The sequence below is a fragment of the Rhopalosiphum padi genome, chromosome 1 (genome assembly GCF_020882245.1).
Source record: "Rhopalosiphum padi isolate XX-2018 chromosome 1, ASM2088224v1, whole genome shotgun sequence".
Classification (NCBI taxonomy): Eukaryota; Metazoa; Arthropoda; class Insecta; order Hemiptera; family Aphididae; genus Rhopalosiphum; species Rhopalosiphum padi.
In genome coordinates, this window is record NC_083597.1 from 3,674,212 (window position 1) to 3,698,928 (window position 24,717).

A 24,717-nucleotide genomic window follows, 5' to 3' on the forward strand; every position below is an offset into this window, starting at 1 on the left:
CGGGGCTTTGTATGGGTTAGATTGTTAATATAGTATTTAATAACCATAAACTAAGATATAAGTTATAATACTTATAAGTAGGTTTGCCAGATTTTGAAATTGCCAATCCGGGACATCATAATCTTTTTTTTTTAGATAAACCTGTAACATTTTAGACTAAGTCATTTAGATAACATATAATGCGATAATCATATAATTATTTTATGCTTTATAATTAAATAATACAATATTAACAAACTTAATGATCGGCTGGGACACCGGGGAATTTATTGAGATAAAAACGCACTTGACACTTAAAAAAGATTTTTAAAAAAATGCATACTAATAATTATAATAAAAAAGACATAAAATATATTTTTATATAATGGAAATGTCGTGATTACATGTATATTATGTATATTATTTAATGAAAACTTTTACTATATATAGTGTACAGACGTGCTACAAAAATAAAAATAGATATTCTGTCATAAATAGACTCGTAGATACATATAGTGTTAAATATTTAATATTTATATGTACCTAACTAATTACAACTAATTATTATATTACATAGTGTATAAAATACTGAATATACAATATATATATATATACATACAATTATATTATTATAGTCTGTAATTTTAAATTTATTATAAATGAACAGCGAGTTATAATATATTTTAAGATTAACTTTTAAATGATATTTTTATTTTTATTTGAATAATATAGATACAGTTAACGGTATATTTGACTGGCATTTTTAAAAATAAAAAATATGATTTTGTTAAATGATGTAGTCAATGTAGATCAAGTGATAATAATAAATTATATTTATAATTTATATGTGTATATATATGGGCAATAATAACAATTAAATACTTTTATTAAAATTAATGACTTTTATAATTTGTAAGTTGTAATTCATTCAAATAAAAATAATTGTAATATTTTATCGGTATGTTAAGCATGAAATGCAAATAGATAAAATAAACATCTAAGAATTTGTTCTAGTCTTATGTTTATTGTGTTAGTAAAAAATCAAATCAAATTTTAATAAAAAATATTAAATATATTTTAATATACCTATTATTATTATTTATTATTATAATTTTAATTTTGTTTATTTTCGTAGTTAAAACATAAAATAGATAATCTCGATAAGTCATAACATTTGTATAATGGTATCGATTATTATTTAAAATGTTATAATATTGTATTATAATATCAACATATTTATTGCCAATATTGGCCCCTTAATAGGTAGCTAGGTAGAACAGTAGTTAAATATATTGTACGTGATAAAAATTATGATAACGAGAAGTGGACAGGATTTTTGATTGGAAGGGAGAGGCACTCATATCACGTATATATATACTTAGTTCACAAGAAAAATATGTCACATATGTTAATATTTTGTTTAGTAACTTGTAAGGAAATTCTTTACTAAGCTAAAATATGTTTGTATGGTAGTTTTTTTGTGACGTACGTAGTAAAAATCATTAAGTCTAAAATTAACAGGTATATAGAGAACTATAGTGTCAAGAATTAACGTGGTTTATCATCCTTCTCTTAAGGTAAAATAATATTTTTTTATTAAAAATATATAATGTTTACAATCATTTAGTTCTATATTATAAAAATAGAAATTTAGTTGAAAAAGAAATAAAACATAGTCACGTTATAGAATCTTGCAGTGACACTACTTTAACTTTTAAAACTTTTAAGGATATTGTAAACTTAGGGTTCAATTTAAAATGTATATAAGTATATTATATTTTAATCTGATTTAGCCACCGGGCTAAAAAATGAGCATTTCATATTTAATTTTAATATTTTTTTAATTTGATTAGTAAAAATATAGGCTAACATTTTCCAATCCGGAAAATACCTATTTATTATATGACTATTAAATGTGCTATTTTCTACGTATATAATATAATAGCGAATTTACGTCTAACTAGTATAGACGCGTATTTCCTCACTTGACATGTATTTATATGAACTATAATTGTTAGATAAAATGTTATCTGATGGAATACCGAAATCTTAATAATATGATACTTCCATGTTTATCATTTTTAATGTGATTTATTTTATTAGATATCCGAAAATCCAACATGAAACAAGCAGTATTTTATTATTTAGTTTGTATTTGTTGCTTATGTGCTATCTCAAACAGTATCTACTTATTAATAATTTAAATTTATAGATAGTAATGGGGGAAGTGGTGGTTCACACCACTCAAATAATTTCCAAGGCCTTATCCAAAAAAATATTTAATTACATCGTCGGGTAAGTTAAAATAGATTTTACTTATATAATTTGTATTGCTTGTAAAAATGGAACATCTGTTATTTATATTATCATTATGTGTAATTTATAAATTTAATTATATTTTGGTCTATTGTTGGATTTAATATTTTATTTTTTGGTCGTCTGTTTTTTTTGAAACCTAACCGTTTAAAATTTCGAATACATTTGAGTATGATATACATATTAATATATATTTATAAAATGTTAATTATAGTGTCTGAGCCGCAAACTTGGATCGTTTTATTTGAAAAAAAAAATGTTTATAAATTGTCCGTTTTCCTAATAATTATAGTTTATTGAAGTTTAAAACCCATCATTTACATGTAGCATTTTTTTAATTGAAATAAATTCATAATGGAAAATAATTGTTTGATATGTTGAAATTTAAACAAAACCAAAGTGATAATTTGTCTACTTTAAGTATAAGTGTTTTAAATTCGCAATATTAGCATGTTTCTAAAACTACTAGCATATATTGGACAATATATATTTTTTTTTTAAGATTGTGTATTTCTGAGTAATATGGTTAAATATATATAATATTAAACTGTTTTTCATTAAAAAACCTTGCTATAAAGTATGTAATTAAATGTTATGTTTTGTTATGTACGAATTAAAAAAATCTGCTCAATAACATTTTTTGAATTTTGCCCTTGCATAAATAATTTGTTTAATTATTTTGAACTTTAATTTATTTGACGTCTTTTGTATTATTTTCTAATTAGACAAAATATTTACTTACTATTTATATTATTTATAATACAAGACACAAAAACACGAACAATATTATTAGAGGATGATTATGTGAATTTCTACAATGCTCTTCAATGATGTTTGTAATAGGAGAAGTATCGTTTAATTGATATAAGTCAGTTTTCAACAGCCAAGTTGGTGATTATTTCTAATAAATAATACATTTTAAAATGTACATATTATGGGCAATCCATTGCGATAAAGGTAATTAAGTCGTAAATCAATAACGTTTTGTAATAATAAGAATATAATTTTTATTTTATTTATTTAAAATTCAAAAATAAATAAAATAAAATATATGTTGACCTTTTTAGAACGTATAATAGTAATGGTTATGCAATGTAGTTACATATTCTTAATGTAATAAATATATATTTTTATTGTATAAATTTATACAAATTCAAGCTCTACATAATCGCGATATTCAATTACATCGATACCCACAAGTTCACTATAATCACTATAAAATAATCACTATGCGAATTTCAAAAATGACGTATAATAAAAACGATTATATAAGTATGAAAATATGTAAATGTTATTTTATACAGATCGGTGTATTATGACATGTTGTAATGATTTGACCATTGTACTTTGTATTATTATTTTCATTATTATTAGTGGAGCTGGCAATACATTTTTATAGGTTTTTTTTTTAAATATATACATAAACTTATGAAAATTTGCCATCTCTAAATGCTCGTTATATGACACAAGTTTGTTACCACAATTTTGAAAAACGTTTGCACTTGTTATAATATGAGGCGTATGTAAATGAGACGGAATAACGTCACTTGGTTGTGCTCGATAGAAAAAAATACTTACTTACTTACTTACTTAAAGAAATATAAAAACGATTAAATGGCGACGTGTATAAATTATATTAATGGCGTTAAATATTATTATTAGTTACTATAAGGTAAAACGCGTTTTAATCGCGGTGCATTATTTATCGGTGGTGTGGTGTTAGTTCTCTTATATAGTTATATATAAAGATTACCTGGCTATATATTCATGTAATATTATAATGTAATATTAACTAATGACGAGTAATTGATAACGTAGTCGAGTGTCAAGAGGAGAACGGATTAGTTTAACTACATCGCAGTAATACATGGAACGTGCCAGTTTTTGTTCGCGCGAAAAGGGAAGAATTTTTGCTCGAGAGAAAGTGAGATAAGACGCTGTGACTGCACACGAAGTCGATCAAACGGCCGTGAAAATCTCAACGTGTCGCTCAGGAAATTACGAATTTTATGCGAAATCAATGTAGTGTTCGGATAAAAAACTGATCGCTAATAACTGTGATATAGTAAATTATTTGAATCATTATATGAAGCTTCAAGAAATATCAGAGAGCTGTTTTCTATCAATACAATTGTACTTATAAATACACACACGATACACACCAGTGACGTAGCCACTGAGCGGGGGAATCAAGGACTACAAATCCATTATTATCGAGAGATTTAAAAATATTTATATTTTATTAAAGTGCAAAATCAATTACGAAATCAGAAACTATACCAATCGTTGCTATAGAAATTACCACGGTGAATTAACAAAATCCTACTGAAAAAAAATAGATAGTTGAAAAAAATTTAAAAATTTAGATTTTTGATTAATTTGAGATATGACTTGCTTCAGCGGGAGAGGGAGGCGGACCCCGAGTCCACTCTTTCGGGGTACCAATGACACCCCCCCCAACCCACCACATACACACACACTCGGATGATTTTCGACACACTGTCCGCGTGTGTCTGTCTGTCTGGCGTTGCCTGCGTTGTTGCACACAGTGGCCTGCGCGGCGGCGTTTCGTTGTGATCGACCCGATAAAACGAGCATAGTGCGAGTGTACGACCGTGTATTTACGTTGCATGTTATTCGGCGGCAGCGCCACGCGATAATACCACCAAACTCCGCGATTTCGTATCGTGCGTGTGCATGTGCGTGTGCGTGTGCGTGTTTGTGTGCGCGCGCCGAACACTAGCTGCGAGGTAACGGCATCCCTTATGTCGAAAAACAGGAGGATATTTCATCAGCAATATTTTTACCACGCACTGTTTTTTAAACATTCCTACATCCCTCCCCGTGCCGTGCCGCCGCCGTCGCGCAGACACACCGCATACCTATCCCGGTGTACATTTCTTTCACAAAAACGAACAATAATAATCCACGCCGTTTCCGGTGCGTCGTGTCGTGCGTGTAGAGTGGTATTTTATTGTACAACATAATAATAATGTATAATACAGCATTATAATATATAGTGCACGTCGTATAACATGGCCGAGGACACCCGTTAAAACCGCACTCAGCGGCGCTGCAGCGGCAGCACATACTACGCGCGCGTAAGACGGCCACCCGGTTTCTTCCCCTCTCCGCGGGTCACATTATTCCCCCGCACACCCTGACGACGACCCCTCCACCGTCGTCGGTCGTCGGTCGTAGGACGACAACGGCGCGCACAGGTAAAACGCCCCCGGAAAAACGAATTCGGACAAGTGGGGAGGGGAGCCCTCCCCGCCTAAGGCCCAATTGCGCCGTGCATGTCCCGTCTGCAGTGATCGGTGCAACGGTTGCGGCGCAGATCCGGTCCATCGGCGCGTATATTCGAAATAAAAACCATCAACAACATCATCAACAACAACAACAACAACAACAACAACAACAACACAACAGCAGCAGCAGCAGCAGCCGTAAACAACAATAACGTCGGCGCACCAGCGGCAGCAGCAGAAGCAAAAGAGCCAAAACACGCGGTGCGCGCGTACACAAAACGCCACGCCGCCGCCGTCTACGAGTAGCAGCAGCAGCAGCAGCACCAGCAGGCCTGTCGGCTGTGCCACGCTATTATAACTTCGGTACGGCCGTCCACGTTTAGACGTTTAGTGTTGGAACTGCCCCGGTGAGCAAGCGAACGGCAAGGCGGCGGCGCGCTGCGACCCGCGCGCGCACAAACACACACACACGCAAGCGCGCGATCGGCGCACGCACACACACACACACACAGCCACGATATATATTATTATATCAGTAGTGCTCTATCGCAAGTAGGTGGTAAACATTACACATTGTTTTGTTTTTACTATTTCAGTTTGTTTTTAATTTTTTTTTTTTTTTATTTATTTCCGTTTAATGTATAATTATTCATAATTATTTATGTAATTTTATTTTATTTGTTACTGTTATCTTTTTATTATTATTAATATTATTTTTTTATTTAATTTGTAACGTCTTGCATTTATATAACACATAACACCATATAGGTACGTACCACGTCCGAAAATATATTATAATAGGTAATATAATAAAAATTATAATCTTATCTTCACTATCAGTTATTTTTCATTATAATATTATTATTATTATTATTATTATTCGCATGACCGTGTTTAATATTTTCATACCATACATATTATTATTATTATTATTATTATTTTGCGCCCGCTCTGTCTCGTCGCAATCGACTCGGTCTGCAGCGTGTGCTTGTGCTTAGAACAATTATTCACGTTTATATAGGTGCGTTAAGTGCATAATACATCGTACGTGTGTGCATGATATGTAAAATTATGTCGATGACCGATGTAGTTTATTTTTTTTCTCTGCGTCTTGGTCTTATCTCCGTCGACGTAACCAAAAAAATAATAACAATGTCGTTGTCGCTTGTCGTCGAATAATAATAATATTATATTGATCCCGTCGCCGTGTCTCGCGCCGTGTCAGACTGTTTGGAGTACAATATGTACACAGCGAAAATATGTTTCGGCCGCGTATTGTTTTGGCGCCAATTTTTAATCAAAAACTCCGACGACGATAACGGCGCCGACACTTAATTTTTCTATCATAATCGATCCACCGTGTTCCGACGTTGCTATTCGACACTACAATTATATATATATATATATATACACACACACAACGCACGAGTATAATAATATTGTGGAACGCAATCATTAATTATTATTATTATTACATGGAATTTTGATAACTCATTCGATAACGAAGATTAATATTATTTTATTCTCAATCTGCTCTCTGTCTCTGCTCTTCTCCGGTCCTTTCCCGGCTTCCGGTGCAGACTCTCCTCTGGATCGCGCCTCGTAGACACGCTGTCGACCAGTTTCTCGAAATTCCGACTGCGAAATCCTCCGCCGCAATGACATTGTTTGCTGCGACATCGAGACGGTGCGCGATATGCACTTATAATACACTAGGTACCTATTATATTATTGCCGTGCCAGCCGGCCAAGTAAACATTAACTATGCATTGTATATAGTTGCATAATAGGTACCTATTATATCACGCACTTAAGAGGACGTTATACCTCATGACGCGTCAGACGGGTAATACGACTTGCTGCCCTTCTGACGTTAAACATTGAACATTTTACGTTCAGAACTATTCGTTTTACTCGTACTCTATCGTTTTTGTGTAACATTAGAGGAAATTGCGACCTGTGATCAAATTTAAACGCGATAATATTACTATTCAGGGTTCCTCGTAGGTTATTGTCTAATGCTTAAAATTAAAAATAGTGAAAAGCCTAGGCGGGGCTCTGGTTAACATTCTTATTTTTATATTTGATAACAGGCAATGTTATCAAATTATAGAGTAAAAAAGAATCTGGACGTCAATTTTGATATGTTTTGCATTAGTAGGACAGAGACATTATGATATGCTACAATTACGTCCTCTTAATTGTTGATGCGTAAATTGTATACACAGTATATATCAGAATTCCGGTAGGTACGTTAGTAAAAATATCTAAACCTAATCTATAAAACAGTATAATTACGGCTTATATAATAATTATGTGGGTTTCCTGAGATATTGTCAAATATTTTTCTCGACGGTTCTGACGGTGCAAGATAATATTATAATACAATTTATTATTTTCTTTATAAGAGTTTATTTTTTTATGCACTAATATTAGGTATTTGATTTCTGCTTTGTTATATAACCATTATATTTCTCTTCAACAGACTTTATTTTTTATCCGAAAAAAAGTATTTAAAGTAAGAATGCTATTATTATAATTATCGTTTTTGACTGTTTCAAGTACTTATATAAAATAATATAAAATATAGTGCCTACTCTTGATTTTAATTGACGAATCAATAAAAAAATTCAAAATAATATAAACTATTTAATAATGCAGCATTAAAGTTTATTAATTTAATCAAACATGCACATTTTAAGAAAAAATGTTGAACTTAGGCTATTTTACTTGAAGTATCAGACATCAGTGCACTGTATTACCAACAAGAATAATTATTATCTTCGTTTGTATAAATTTGTAATATCAACGTTAGTATTATAAAAACGCGCATACTCGTGTAGTATAATTGTATAAATAACCATAACCACATAATCTTATCTACACTGTCGTGTTTAGTCTTTAGTACAGTATAAGATATATTATGGCGAGGCATTTAATAGTAAAATAGGTGCCTACATATTTAATTAAATAGAATTGTGATACAAGTATTAACTTGGAGGTACCTACACTAGATCACATGACGTATTAAAACATTTTAATTTTCATTAAATTTTATTAATACAATAATGATTTACAGTTATTTGGGCTTAAAGTATTATAGTTATGTTTAGATCCAAAATATAATAGTAACATACTAACATTATTATACTATAATGAAATAAAATAATGATTAAGAATGAAAAAGTGTATTGTATACTTCAATACTTGTATCAATATGAATAAAAGATTTCTTATCATTTTTTTAAAATTATTTTGATGATATTTTTTTCATAATATTATGATATATCATATAAAAATTATTAAAATAATTGAACATTTATACATTTATATGAAGAAATTAAATTAATTACATCGCTTTGTCTTAGTTTTGTGGCCAGTTAACTAACAATTAAAATAACAAAAAAATGCATCTTACTTTTATTTGTTATTTAAATACTAGTCGAGTAGGGACACATATTTTTTTTAAAGCGAACATTTATGAACTTACTTAAAATGATTGATGTTTAAGTAATTTATTATGTTATAGATTAAAGTAATAGTTAAAAATGTTGCGTGGATATTCTATTATATTGAAACATTTGAAACGATATAAAATTATAAACCTAAGAGCCGTCACTGGGTGGTTCTTCTTTCCTCGCGCCATCATGTCTTATTAAATGAATAAATGTCATGGAATTTATTTTTTTACCACGTAATATATTAATAGTATAGATTGTAAATGATTGAAAATAATATATGAAATTCTATTAAGTTTATTTAATATGTTTATGGCTTACTATTTTTATTGATTTAATAATAATAAAAACTATACATTATGTTTTTAAAGCTAATTTGTATAAAAGCATTGTAATGCTGAATAAGAAATAAGAGTTAAATTCATAAGAAAGTTATTTGCTTGAAAAAAATTTGTTTTATATTAAAAATATAATATTACCATTTAATTATTGCTATTTAATTTATAAAATATTTACGTTACGTTATATATTATACGTTTAATTATAATGAATACAATTTGGAAATAATAATATGATAATCACTTATGTGGTTCTATTTTCTTATTTACAACTCGACGATAAAAATTGCAGATCATACAAATTTTATTTTATTTCTTATATATGTTTACTACGGGTAATTTTCATAAATTTTTTGTACTAGAATTTATAATTGAACTTTTTAAATTACTTCTAAATATCACTAAAAGCTTTTTCATTTTTTTTTTTTGATTGTAATATGTGATCAATTCCGTTTTTATTCAATATTCGAATTCATAATTATTACAAAAAAGAGTACACCAATAATTTAACTCAAGTTCTTACATCAGTTGTATTTTGTTTGTATTATTGCTAGTGTTTGATATATATTCTTATTCAAACAAAAAATAAAACATGTTTTGTGAACTAAAAATAAGTTTCGTTTTATAGTGCATTTATAATGGACGGATATTGATTATTAAATCTTGTTTAAGTAAAAAATAAAATTACTTCAAAGTATTCTATACAATATATAATATGATTTTAATAGAACATGGTACCTTGGAAACCCCGTAATGATTAAAGGAATTATTTGTGCAGTTTTTTTTATGTTATGACTTACGAATATGTATAATAAGATTCCTATATATTATAAAACCGCAATATCAATTTAAATATTTACGTATAAGTATATAGAGAGAGGAAAATGCCTCCGGCAGAACAGGGTTTAAAGTGGATATAAGTAATGACAATTTTAAATTTGTTTTTATATAAGTACTAAATAAGGATACTGCTTTAGTGCATGTTTCAAAAAATATATTAAATGCAACTACTTATTTCAAATATTTTTGATTTTATATATAATGTAAACAATTATTATGTTTATGTATATATATAAATATATTTTAAGTAATCCATGGGTACAATAAGTAGATTAATGTCTACCAGAATTTGATCGATCATTAGAATATTTTAATAATTTAATAATTAAACTTATATTTATCACTTTATTATTAGGTAACAAGTTTTTTAAGTTCATGCTGTCAGTTAACTATTAAAAATGTAGGTATAATTCTTATGATTTGTTTTTTTTTTTTGCTATTTGGTTATTTTACTTACATGTCAGTTTTATTAAACATAACAATATATCTATGTACGTGTATCTACGATTATACAGTCATATCTATCCATTATTCATTATTATAGGATATAATATTTAAAACAATATTTTTCTATAAAATGATCGAATAGTTAATTAATGCATGAATATTTTAATATATCATGAGGAATGAGGATTGCTCTTTTATGGTTTATTAGAAAACTTTAAAAATACTAGCATAAATATCTGAATTAACCAATTTCAATATGCTGTAAATATATATTTAATATCTTACAAATTAAAGTATTAATGAGTTAGACTACATTTTGTGCAGGTACTTATTGTATATTTTAAATTATAAATTAATTGAAAATTTTTTTATAAATTATTAATTAATTATTAGAAGATATGACGTGTTCATACGTCATGTGTATGTATAGGATTAATAATATGTAGCTTATATAAAAATGTAATTATTTTGGGAACTACATACTCTATACGTTTATTTTATATTATAATTACTATGCCAAATTTTCATAAATATATACATATTTTACGGATCTAAGTTTAAAATTGTATTAAAATTATTAGAGCAGAACAATTTAATAACCTATAACTCAATAGTGTTTATAAATAATCGATTCATTAGTCAATGGTAGGAAAATAATAATCAGTTATACAAAAGTATTAAATATATATCGGTAGTACTTATATATTGACGTAGAGTATCATATGTCATATATATATAAATATTATATAGATAATTATAATTTAAGGTAGTACACGTATGACCTTTTTACTAGTACGTTTTTTTTTTTTAAATATTTGTGGAAAGTACTTCCAGGGTTTTTGTCTATTGACCGTTAATTAGATAATTAAAAAATTAAATTTTTTTGTGAGCTTTTTTGCTTATTAATATAATATATATTAATATTAATATATTTTATTATTATTATATATATTTTAAGTTTAAGATATTTAACTTTACCTTCTAATTACAATTAGTATAGCAGACACATTTTTTCTTATTTTTATTTTTCAATTGTTTTAAATATAATGTAAACAGAAACACAGAACTATATAATTTATATATAAATTAATTTAATGCTATAATAATACGGCCCAAGTGTGACAAACTTTAAACTATAGACCATTGTGATCGAAGACGCGGTTCATTGCACATTATATATAAATACAGAGTGATAGTATGCACATTTGGTATTTACATAGTGTATTGATTAATTATATTATTTATATTTTTAATCTAATGTATATTGTTAAAGTGGTTTGAACATAAAGTTTTAATTATGCATTTAATAGGTTCTCATAGGAGAATATATTTACAAATTATAACTTAATTTAGATTATAGATAATATGTTTTAGTTGTTTAAAAAAATTACACGAAGAGATATGTAGTTAAATGATTATTTTTGTAAACACATCGTTATAGTAACTTAAAATGTGTATCACTTTTCTATTTACTATTTAGAAACAAAAATGATTTATGGCTAGATAAATGATATACCTTACTTACATCATTTTTAATGTAAATAATATTATTATTTTTAATGAATTTTGAACAATTTATCATACGTGTGATTAAACCTACATAATATAAGTGTGTAAATATATGTTTGCAGCTATTGATAAATACGTTAACACATTTTTATTTTGCTATCGTGTTACCTACGTAATAAATTATACTGAACGGTGTGTGAATGTGGTTATTAATTATAATTCAGGTAGTAATTACTTTATTTTACAGTTTAATGAATTATTTAAAAACTATGCAAATGAATGAGTCGAGTTACAATGCGATATTACGCCGAGTTATTATTATTATTGTTATTATAATTTTTGTAAATCACTGCAGTAATTCATTCAACCCGAGTCTGAGGAATTCCAAACGTCCTCGAACTCCTCTTATAATAATACGCCAGCTAATTTATCTCATCTCTTGATTACTGTAGTTAACTCCGTACTTCAAGACCGGCTTTCGTTCCCATACAATCAGCCGTGGTATCCTTTACATTTAAAGCATTCCAACTGACAACAATTCAATCGTTTGTACATAATATAGCATCGGAAATAACAACAATAACATCTAGAAATTACATTAAAAAAGTCATTCAAAATTGTTATTTGATAGAAAACAACTTTGATTAAATCCATAAATAAATTGAGAACTATATATTATTATTAAAGAAAAAAATTTTCAATTAAAAATATTGATACCGATTGATGAATTTATATAATATATAACTATATTACGAATGTGCACTACAAACATTTAATTCGTTTTTTCGTTTTTATTTGAATTTATTATAGATGATCACAATAATGACCTTCGTTTATTATATTTATAAATATGGCATTACGATAAGTATTATATAGGTACTCATATAAATATATTCATCTACGCATGTTCGTCTGTTGCTTCCACAATTACGTTTAGACTCTGAATGGATTCAGAAAATTTACAATTTAATAATAATTAAAAAATTTTCCAATGTGTTTTACTGTTACGATAATTATGTCTCCTAATATGTACATATGTATAAATGTATATCGTATTTGTATATAATTATTCAAGATCAGAAATTATCGCTCCAAGAAAATTAAAAATTTATAAAATAGAAAATATTATGACCCTTGAGCAATACGAACACTATAAAAACTTGATATTAGATTCTATAGTATGGTTCAATAGACCGAATACTTTTTTATGTTTATTATGCTAGACAGAAGTCGTGTTTTTAATTTGTATAATCTTGATATTTTTAGGTAATAACTGTCTACATTTTAAATAATAATTGTTTTAAAAATCGATAGTTAGTTAAAATTGTATTATTCATTTTTATTCGATTTAATTATTTATTGTTATATGTATTATTACATTATTAATTCATTATTATATTAGAACAGTTTTACATATAATTTAATCGTCATAACAATGGATATGATACGCTAAACACTCATACTTAAAATTAGTTATATGATTATACTATATACATAGTATGTATCTACCTATTGCATTTGTTGGTTTATTGGTACTAAATTTGTATTATCTTTTTAATATAGATTTTCAATATAATGTATAAAATTACGAATTTAGAATTATATAACACTTGTCTCTGTTACTAATTTATAAAATCATTAAGGACTGCAATATGAACTGTTCATAAAGTTATACCGTAAAATCTTATTAAAAACAAAAATATTAAAACATATTTAAAAATATACATAGGTAGAATTTATGAAGGCTTATTTTGTGTCAATATTTACATAACAAACCGTTACGAAAATTGCATAGTTAGGTGTAATAATATAGTGATACCTAACCATATAAATATTATGTGGGTTTATATAACTATACGTATATATACACGTTTTTGTCATTAATATTACCTAAAAAGTCTAAAAAAAACATATTTTAAATGTACAACAATTAATTAAATTGTTCTTAAAAATATTTAAAAATTATTTTAAAATATAAGCTTCTTTAAATTAGTTAAGTGTATTGAATTTAACAAAGTTTTTTTGCAATCCTATGTTGCGGATTTTCCATATTTAAAAAAATGTAAACAATTTATTTTCAACGAATAAGTAAAATATATTTATAGCTTATAAGTTATAACTTACTTACTCATTGTTTTGGATATTATTTTATTTACATTTTTATTTAAAAAAATATATTTATCTTCTGTTTTGATTTCCTTTGTACATTTAGAAGAATGTTATATTAACATATTTATACAATAATTATTCATGATATAACATGTCAGGAAAATTAATAAGGATTAATAAATTAATTCATGATTTAATTAATTTTGTATTTATACACATCATGTAAAAGGACTTCAATTTATAATTTTAATTGATGTGTCAGATTATTGAATAATTCTTGTATGCTTATTGCAAAATAATTATTAGATTTATACAGAATTAAATAGGTAGGTAGGTATAAATATATTTTAAGAAAATTGATGATGTAAATATTAAAATGATAAAACATATTATATTAAAAATATTCTTTTTTATCATTCGATATTTATAACGAAAGAAAATCGATTAATACTTTAATTAGTTTTGTTTAGTTCAAGTTATTATCGTATACTTATATTTTTCAGTAATTTATTTAATTTTTATGTTTGAGCAACGATAATTAAAACAGATTCATTATATTTTAAATACATACGTAGGTATTATTATTTTCTACTTTTCTAGTCATTAATTAGTATTACATTTTTATTGATTTTGTTGTTTTATAATAAAAATTATTTTATTTTATTAATTACTATGAAATATCGTGTTCTATTGTTTAGTTTACCAACTTGTTATTAATTTTAAGTTTCGTATGTCAGTAATTTGTCGTAACGATAATTTTTTTTTTTCAAATTAGAGTTTGTCTAACTTTTGTGTGAGAATTTTAATATTTTAAATATATTGCTTAATGGATAGAGAACCTATAATTTTCTAAAGTAAAATTACAGTTATTGAGATGTAAGATGAATAACTGCAGTTAGAAGATTCCTATACATGATATTATAATCGCTTATAAGTTATATTTTTGCTATACAGTAAGCACATGATATTAATTTTGTGATTGAAGAATGTTATTATTTTGTTCAATATCTTCATAATTCTAATGAAAATATATACATGTGTGTTTAAATTGGTTTGAAAAAATGTACTAATTGAAATAATTAATAATTACAGTTATGCTTATTTATACAAATCGTATACATTTTTGGGATTTAATTATTGTAAACGCGCTATCAATTTGTACTATGTTTATAGCCTATTTATAATGATAGTATAATCAGTAGGTAGTATTATTTTATGCTCAACCACCATAATATTATGCAATTCTGTAATAGAAAATGCTGATTTTGCACTGAAAAGCATTAAGGCTACCTTTAAATTATTATACAATACAATATTATGTTTTAATATTTTTTATAAGCTAGTAAATTACAAAAATAAATTAGAAGCTAACCTTTATCGAATTACTTGATTGATTAGGTGTAATAACTAATAATGATTAATAATAATATTGAATATTATGTTTCAAATTTGCAATATTTATTGGATATTTTAAATGAATAAAAGTAATGCGAAATATGTGAAAAAATAATTTACTTTTTTAATAACCAGCATTTAAACTTGATAAAACCCAATGGCCAATATGTATATTGATAACAGGGTCTACTAAATATTCTAAAAAAAGAATATTATGCAGAATTTATAAAATCAACATAATATATTAATTTAGCTGTAATTATTGTTTGAAATTTTAGGTACATAGTAGAAGAAGAGTGTTATTGGTTAAATTAGTTTAAAATAAAAATGTTGGTAGTCTACATAAGATAGCAAAAACTATGGATTAAATTGGTTACAATAGATTTCTTCATTAATCAGTTTTTTTTGGAAAAATTAACTTAAATAATAAAAACTAAATCAAAATATAATAGAATTTCAAATCAAAAATTATTTTAAAAATGTATCCTTAACATAATAAGTATTTTATGAACTTTTAAGACTTCATAATCTAAATATCTTATGTTTTTGTTCTAATAAATAATGATCAACAAAACTAATTTTACTTAACTATTTATTTTTGCCTATTTTCGATAAAGTGTTTACAAATTTAAACTGTGTAATTCAAATTTCTAAATGTTAGTTGATCTTTTGTAATTTATTTTTATAATCATTTTTATCGTTTATGTTTTTATTTCTAATTATTGTTTAATTATTTGTTTCAAAATCTTACGAATGTGGATCAAAAGTACAATATATATTTTGACTAATTAATTTTTTAGATAGTTATAGGTATTTACTATTTACTTTTATTATTATTAATTTGACTTAAATTAGGTTTATTAATTTCCATTTTTAATTAAAAGAAAAACATATGTAGAAAAATGAAAATCATGAAAATACAAATAAAATATTTATATTTATAACAGTATACTGATATAATGATGATCTTACATACCTAAAAGTTAAAAGTTTAATCTATTGTTTATTTAAGTGTAATAAAATAGTTGTTTTAAAAAATAAATAAATATACTGGTGTAGGTACCACGATGCCACATAATAAACATTATCATTATCTCTGCCTAAGAAGAAGGTCACTTGAATTAAATATAAAAGCTGTGTCAAGTCTTGTATCATTCCCTTTCTGTACACTAATTTGTCTTATTATAGTATGGTGTTAAATATCGAAATATATCGTTGCATATAATCAAAATATTTTTTATCTAGTTTAATTTTAAATTTAACAACATTTAATATTATTCTTGTAATATTTCAGAAATGACAGGAAGACGAATTGTGGTAATGGCCAGACATGGCGAAAGCGAATGGTCTAAAAACAACGTGTTTTGTGGGTGGTACGATTCACATTTGTCTGATCGAGGTAATTAAAATAATATACATCATTATACAACTACAAGTTATGAATTCAATAATTTAATTTATGATAGTAATAACTTTAAGACAGTTATAAAGTATTAATATTAAAAATTATTTTATCGTGTTAATAAATTATAAATTAATAAATTATAATAGATATTCCAACATAATTTATAAACACGTAAAATATTAATTGAATTTCAACTATTGACAGAACTCGAAAATTTTATATTTGTCTGATATTATTTTATGTATGTCACATATAAACGAAAATATTAATTTATTTATTGAAAATAGAATTTGTGTCTACTTTCACAATATTTACTGTGTAATATTATTGATTTTTCTTGTATTATACATTATATATTACTGCCTTCTTTAACTTCTTAATTACATTAATATTTGATTAAATTAATTGATGTACCTATTGTGAAATTTATAATACATTATTTAATCGGCGTATTAGGTATGAATGAAGCTATCGAATGCGCAGAATTGTTGAAACAATCAAATTATAAATTCGACAAAGCTTATACATCTTTGTTGACTAGAGCTCACCAAACTTTAAACATAATCACTCAAACCATTGGTCAGCCAAATCTACCAGTAGAAGAATCATGGAGACTAAACGAAAGACATTACGGAGCTTTGACTGGATTTAATAAAGCTGAAGTAGCTGAAAAATATGGCGAAAATCAGGTACTATAATATTTATGAACATTGGTAAATTTGGTATCCAGTGAATTAGTTGCTAACAACTAATCGCGGGCGAATTGATCGCGAATACAATTGGTCGCTAAAACAATTGATCGTCGAACGAACATTTTTAGATTTTTAGTTATTTTATTGCCCTAAGTGGCTAAGTATATTTCTGAGTTCTATGTTTATTATTTTAGAATATTAAAATATTCTTATTTACTGATTTTTAAATAACGGACAGTTAATCCAATTTACAATATTATGATAATAATATTAAAATGTTTAGTTGTCAAATAAAAATTACTCATTACAATGTTAATAAAATTGGACTAAAATCTTGATATTCCTAAATTTTATTTTTGATACTATTAAGTTTCATTATAAGATAGAAATACATTAATGGGTTAATTTATTTTGAGTATTAAATTAAAAAAAAAAAACCGGAATCGACCTGTTGTATAGTAGAATTACTTTATGGTATCTCGTAATTTAATAGGCCACCATAATGGAAGTGTTAAACTTGAATTAAATACTATACCATTTCAAAAAAAATGTGCAATCAGTTGACTATTTCTAAAAATATTTTATAATTTATTTTTCAATTAGTAATAGGGTAGGTTAAACTATAATAATAATTATAATATTATACTGTTTATTCTTGGATATTAACTTATAGGTTTTAAGTTAATACTGAAATGTATATATTAGTATTATTAAAAATGTGATAAAAATAGCTTAAGTTTAGTGTAAATATTTTGAAAATCAATTAATATTTTTTTAATATAAAAAATAAAAAAATAATAAAATTGTTAGAGGAAATATCTTCGGTTATACCAATGTTGTCCATTTTTAAACTTAATATGTCTATAGATGAAAATATATGTATTTATTTTTTATATTTTCAAGCCTTAGCTATGAAAATTTAAAATTTAAAAATAATCATACAATATTCATGGTTTTGTTTAAATTGTAACTTCAAACTTTTAAACTTTTTATTTTTGAAATACTACGAAATAAAAAAAATCTTTATATAATAAAATTTTTTATTGAAAATTGTTGCATAAATATACATTTTGTTGATGTATTTTCTAGTTTTCCCAAATTAGTTGAAAATTTAGGTTTGAAAAAATATTATTTTTAATAGTTACCTATGTATAGAATTTCTTGATGGTAATCCATAATTTATATGTTAGACTTATAAAACGTACATTGTGTAAAGGTTTTCAATGATAATCAACTTTAATTATTACTTTTAGTACAATTTCAACATTTTTATTCAGTTTAAAGTATGATAAAAAAAATTATATTGTAATTTTGTACCCCAATATTTACACCGACACGATTACATATACATTTGAGTATAACACTTTATTGTTATTTTCAGGTACAAATTTGGAGACGAAGTTTTGATGTTCTTCCACCAGTGATGGACAAGTCACATGCATATTATATGGACATTTGGTGTCACCCAAAAATCGTGGCTCACTCATACACCACAAGTGAAAAATTCCCTTCTACTGAATCACTCAAAGAGACAATGGAGAGGGTTATACCTTATTGGGATGATTTCATTGTGCCTAATATTAAACGAGGACAACGAATTTTAATCGTTGCCCATGGTACAGTTTTGCGAAGTCTTGTCAAGTACTTAGATGGTAAATATTATTTTTGTTTTTATACGATAAATACAATAATCATTGCTGCTTAACTTTTTTTTTTTAAATCAGGAGTATCAGATAATGATATTTGCTCAATAAACATCCCTTCGGGTATTCCATTCGTTTACGAATTTGATGATGATATGAAAGTTTTGTCTTCGAAACAATTTTTGGGTGATAAAAAACGAATCGAAGAAGGAATAGCAAGAGCTGCATCAATCGGTTCTCATTAAACTGCCAAATTATGAAATCGACTTCAGCAAATGACTATTTTTAATCTGGAATTTTGTCAGATATTTGCTAATTAATTATTATGTTTTATTTAATTTTATAAGTTAATTTTTAAATATATAATTATTGATAAACTATTCTTTTTATAATAAAATATAGTATTAATAATTTAATGAAAAATATTTATTTGTGAGTTAAATGTATTGGAGATAAGTAAAACGCATGAGCGAAAATCAAAATATAGTTTTCTATAAATTATAAAATAAATGTTGTATATTAATAAAAATAATTACCTTATAGTCAGCGAACGAACAATGTGGTGGAATACTACCCAGCCATTACTTTTATAATAGTAATTTTCCAACCCCCCACTTATTTTGTTTAAAATTACCATCATCCCTGACATCCCTCTTTAATTTATAAATATTATTTATAGTACTGTTCTCGTCATTTGTGTCTCTTATGTAGACTGATTAATTTTTTTACAAAAATAACTTAATATAATTTTAGTTGAATAAAAAATCTGTTTTCTAAAATTTTAACTGAAAACCAGTAAACGAAAACGTCACTTAGTTGTTTAAAATACAATATTTACATTAATAAAATAGGTTATTTACTATTATCACTAATCATTGAGGTAGATTAGCGATCACTGTACTGTACTGGAGCTTATATATATATTATGAAAATGCATAATGTAGGAATTAACTGGACTTGTGCCATCCCCCTTCTTTTTTTGAACCATTTCAGCCAGTGCTAATAGTATTAATAAAATATAAGTAAGAAAATGCAACATTGAACAGATGTCGGTAATAAAATATATTATAACCGATAATCAACAGTCAATTGTCAAACATCAGATTACATTTCGATAAAATCAGATTTAAAAAATTTAAAACTGGATTTGGGAAATGTATAATGATCAGGATATTATGGACTAAATTGAATTACAAGACACATTCACGTCTCACATACCTAATGAAAATCTACTCGATTGACGGTCGTAAAAAACTAAAATATACCTTATAAATATTTCATTTAAAATTTAAAAAAAGAGTATTAAATAAACAAATATTATATAAACCATGTTTTTGTATTTTTTTTTTTTCAGACATTTAGTAGTTATCACTCGATATAATATCATTTAAGTATTTAAATTACTTCCCGAAAAAACATAACTATATTAAACATTTTTACGTATATTATGTAACAATTTTATGTAAAATCTGTTCGATGCGACGACCGATCGACGGTAAATATCACGATTAACATATCGTAGTCGAGATATTATTTGTTCCGGTAGACATTTTTTTACTTTAATAATGTGTAACAAGAACAATAAACTTTTGATAGTATAGTTTAAAAATATCTGTACAATCTTAGTTTAAGACGTACTCATGCAGTTGTTTCAGAGCTCGCTATGTGCTTTTGTTCATTGTATTTTTCCAAAACGCGTTGTGAACATTGGCAAATTGCCAGAACGCGTTTCGATCGTTTGAAAACGTCCTAAACGCAAAATTTAAATGTATTTCGGTGTTTGGCGATTATATATTAACGCTGCAGTGCATTCTTCGCTGCTAATATTCAGTAATCGAGACAATCGGACATCGCGATATCGTAATATTATATTATTATTTTGCCCCGGTGTCCGAACTACTGCGTGCACACGTTTTAAAAACGGAAACCGACGGCGATAGAAATAATAACGATTTACAATATTTACGCTCGTCAACAGTTAATAATAATAATAATAATAATAATACGGTTTACTCGACATAGCCGCTGATGCGATGCAACGCCAGTTATTGTTATTATTATTATTAGGTATATTAATAAAACATATTATAATATCGAATGATTGGCCGCATGCACGACGGGGCGGACTAAAAATAAGAACCGACAGAAAGTGTTGCGAAGAAAAAAATAAATCAGTTCGTACGCCGTTCGACGAAAAGCGATAAATCAAAAAACCAAAAAAAAAAAAAAACGCGTTAATATTACGGTCGCCGCGACGTCGGAGCGCCTAGGCAACACAACGGACGTGGGTCGGGTCGCCGTTGCCCGGCCGCCAGATAGCGCTGTCGGTTTAAAACGGGCCGCCTCGGGGTTATCAGGGACGGGGGAAAAAAAAAACAAATAAACGCCGCTTCGCTTATCAGCAAATAATAGTAATAATATAATATTATTATCGTAACACGATAGGACGACGTGCGGCCGTGCCGTCGAGCTGTGATGTGTGTACGTTATAATCGACCGCAATAATATTATTTATTGCTATTATTGTTACTGCCGTGGGCTCGACCGTTTTCGTCGGCACCGCCGAACTCTATCGTCACAACGACGATTGCTATATACGGCCAACTGCGATAGCGTTGCACTTTCAGCAGCTCGTCCGATAGGGTCTCGTCGCACGCCGTCGAATCCGTCGGGGCCGCGGATTGGTATATAACAATAACGATAACGGTAGTAATAATGGTATAGTGTATAATCCGGCCGTTCGAATACCAAAATAATGTAATATAATATGTACCACTGTCGTGTACACATTACATAACGTCATATTATTAATGTTGCGGTCGACGTATTTTTACCTCCGCCGTTCGTGTCGTGTCGTTTTCGTCGTATAAATGCGTATAATATCGCCGTCGTCCGGGAGACACGCACCGACGACGACACCATCACTATTATGGGACAGACGGAGAGTAACGCATCAGGTGAGAGCGACCGCGTGTCGTCTTCGATAATAATTATTAACAATAATGTGTCGCGTATAATTGTAACGGACGACGGGACGACGCGTTTTCCTTTTGGTCATTCGTCGTCCCCGGCGCCGTCACCACTATAATATAGACACCACCAATTGTAGACCTCATCTGCCGTCGGATGCGATTTTTGTCGGGCGTTTCGACGGTCGTCCGGCCGGTCTCGCTCATCACCGCGGGTTTTTGTAATAATATTATTACGATGCCTGTGACATATTGCGTACCCCCGACGATTGGCCGTTACCGATTCGACGGACGCGTGCGCCGCCGCCGTCGTCACGAAGTTACGTGTCTGAACTATTATTACGATGATTAATGGGCGTATTGTGTATTATTATTATTATTTCCGTTGTTGTTGTTGTTCGTTGCGCGCGTCTCGACGAAGCCGACCGATGAGCAACCCACGACGGCACCGGTGGGCCCCCCCGCACGGTTTAAAGTTCTCTGCCGAGATGGCTGCTGTACACGCGTTCTCGTAAAAATTACGGTCGTCGCGGCCACATTATTATCACGATAGTGGTAGAAAATAAAAAAAAAAATTATTAATTATTTCGATTTTTACCACGTGGGTTTCTTTTTTTTTTTAGGGGGCCACGAAAGAAATGTTTCTAAATATGTGTGTGAGCGAGCGCTCTCTGTCCGTCTCCGCTTCCGTCCCGCCGAGTTTCGCGTTCTAATTTGGGAATCACGCACGAGCTCGAATAACGAAAAAAAAAAAAAAATAACGAGTTCAATAACAAAATAAATGAGTTTTCGTGAGTTTCTTCGCGCAAGACCGAAATAGTACCTACGACGCGATATCTCATTATCGGTAGATCGACAGAGGTCTAGTTAATCGTATGTTCGTGACGATCACTTTATAATATGATTTATACGATCTGTAATATTTCGTATTATACGTATGTATATGACGTATAATATAGAGAATATAATCTTGTTCGTGTGTTTTTTTTCTGGGACACGATCAAAATTTCACGGTTCAAAGTTCACGACATAGGAAAGGGTGAGAGTTTCGTAATTAGTGTAGTAGGTAACGGTTAACGATCGACTCCGCTGCCGTTCTGCAGCGAGGTATTTATCAAGGAATTCGCCTCTACGTTTTTTTTTCCCAAAATGTTTCTATAACCACATTAGCCTGTGAACATTCATTGAATAAGCGTAATAGTTTATGCATATCCCGAAAAATTACTAGTGCCTGTGGGATATTTAAATAACGAGACGCTCTGATTACAGTTTACTAGTTTACATGACATGCAATGTTAACGTTGATAAAAATGTTTTCAATGCTGAATAATTATTATATATCCGGATGTTCCTAAAATAAAATTTGCAATCGCTGACGGTAACATTTTGTGAGTTCATAATATAATCTATCATACATTATCTATAAGTTTAGAGTTGTATGAACCGTTCTGTAAATTGTGTATTATAATACAATAATCATTTTCCATTATATTACAGTGTAATGTTTTAACTATCACTAGTTTATATTTAGTTTTCATATTTTATATTGATATTATTTTTTTGTTTTATAATTATGAATATTTAATATAACAACTTATAAAAGCAAACTATTGAAGATTTATAAATAACACTTATAATTTTAAATGGATTACGTCCAAAGTGTTCAAACTTAATAAATTTTTTATTATATTAACATTGAGTAAGATCAGTATTAGTAATTAGTTTCTTTTAAAGTCAAAAAGGTAATAATTAGATATTCGTCAGTCGTCTCACTTATTGGAAAGATATATTTTACTCAAATCCTATTTAAACTATGAGCTACGGTATCTGTTGAATGTAAAATAATTGATTATCCTTTTTATTAGTTCTTTATAAATATATTTTTTTTATGTTAAATTTGTGTTTATACATATTTTATCGTACAAACTTTTAACATTTTTTGTTCAATAAAATAAAATTTACAAAAGATTTATTTTATTTTAAAAATATATATTATAAATTTACAATGGTCCCATTCTATCCTCACTGCCCGCAGCCCTCCATACTGTGGTCCTACTGATGTAAGCGATTTCAATTAAACGGCATTACAGCTACACAGTTCTAGGTACGGATAAAACCTTATTTATTTCATTATTTTTATTATAAACTCTTGTATTTAATTAAAAAAAAAAAAATTAATAGCAATTTATATTTTGTATTGAAAAAAAACACAGATAGACGTGGGTGGTGCCCTTAAATCCGTGGTCAGGCGCGGTTTTGTTAACTATAGCATTCACTGGTTAGGCCTTATTACAGGCCATTCATTTTTAGTATACTATACGTTTTAGTCCATAAAATATATCATAACCATCTAAGACTTAAATATA

At 27.6% G+C, this 24,717-nt stretch overlaps 3 protein-coding genes across 8 annotated transcripts in view; 2 read left to right on the forward strand and 1 right to left on the reverse strand.

Annotated features, from left to right (window-relative positions):
- The window catches only part of LOC132918072 (2,3-bisphosphoglycerate-dependent phosphoglycerate mutase-like), a 37,691-nt gene extending 17,799 nt beyond the window's left edge, over positions 1 to 19,892 (forward strand). Inside the window, exons 1-5 of one of the 6 annotated variants that reach the window (XM_060979149.1) lie at positions 1,408 to 1,556; positions 16,937 to 17,041; positions 17,504 to 17,736; positions 19,121 to 19,391; positions 19,464 to 19,892. In XM_060979149.1, coding sequence (XP_060835132.1) covers positions 16,939 to 17,041; positions 17,504 to 17,736; positions 19,121 to 19,391; positions 19,464 to 19,627 — 771 coding nt within the window. In that variant the 5' untranslated portion in view covers positions 1,408 to 1,556; positions 16,937 to 16,938 and the 3' untranslated portion in view covers positions 19,628 to 19,892. The other 5 variants (XM_060979148.1, XM_060979145.1, XM_060979147.1 and 2 more) reach the window with 5 other exon arrangements.
- LOC132918073 (uncharacterized) overlaps positions 1 to 24,717 on the reverse strand; it is a 42,293-nt gene that overhangs the window by 11,155 nt on the left and 6,421 nt on the right. The window lies entirely within an intron of this gene.
- LOC132918071 (protein neuralized) overlaps positions 21,826 to 24,717 on the forward strand; it is a 30,805-nt gene continuing 27,913 nt past the window's right edge. The window contains exon 1 of the mRNA XM_060979141.1: positions 21,826 to 22,339. Coding sequence (XP_060835124.1) covers positions 22,312 to 22,339 — 28 coding nt within the window. The 5' untranslated portion in view covers positions 21,826 to 22,311. The remainder of the gene's footprint in view (positions 22,340 to 24,717) is intronic.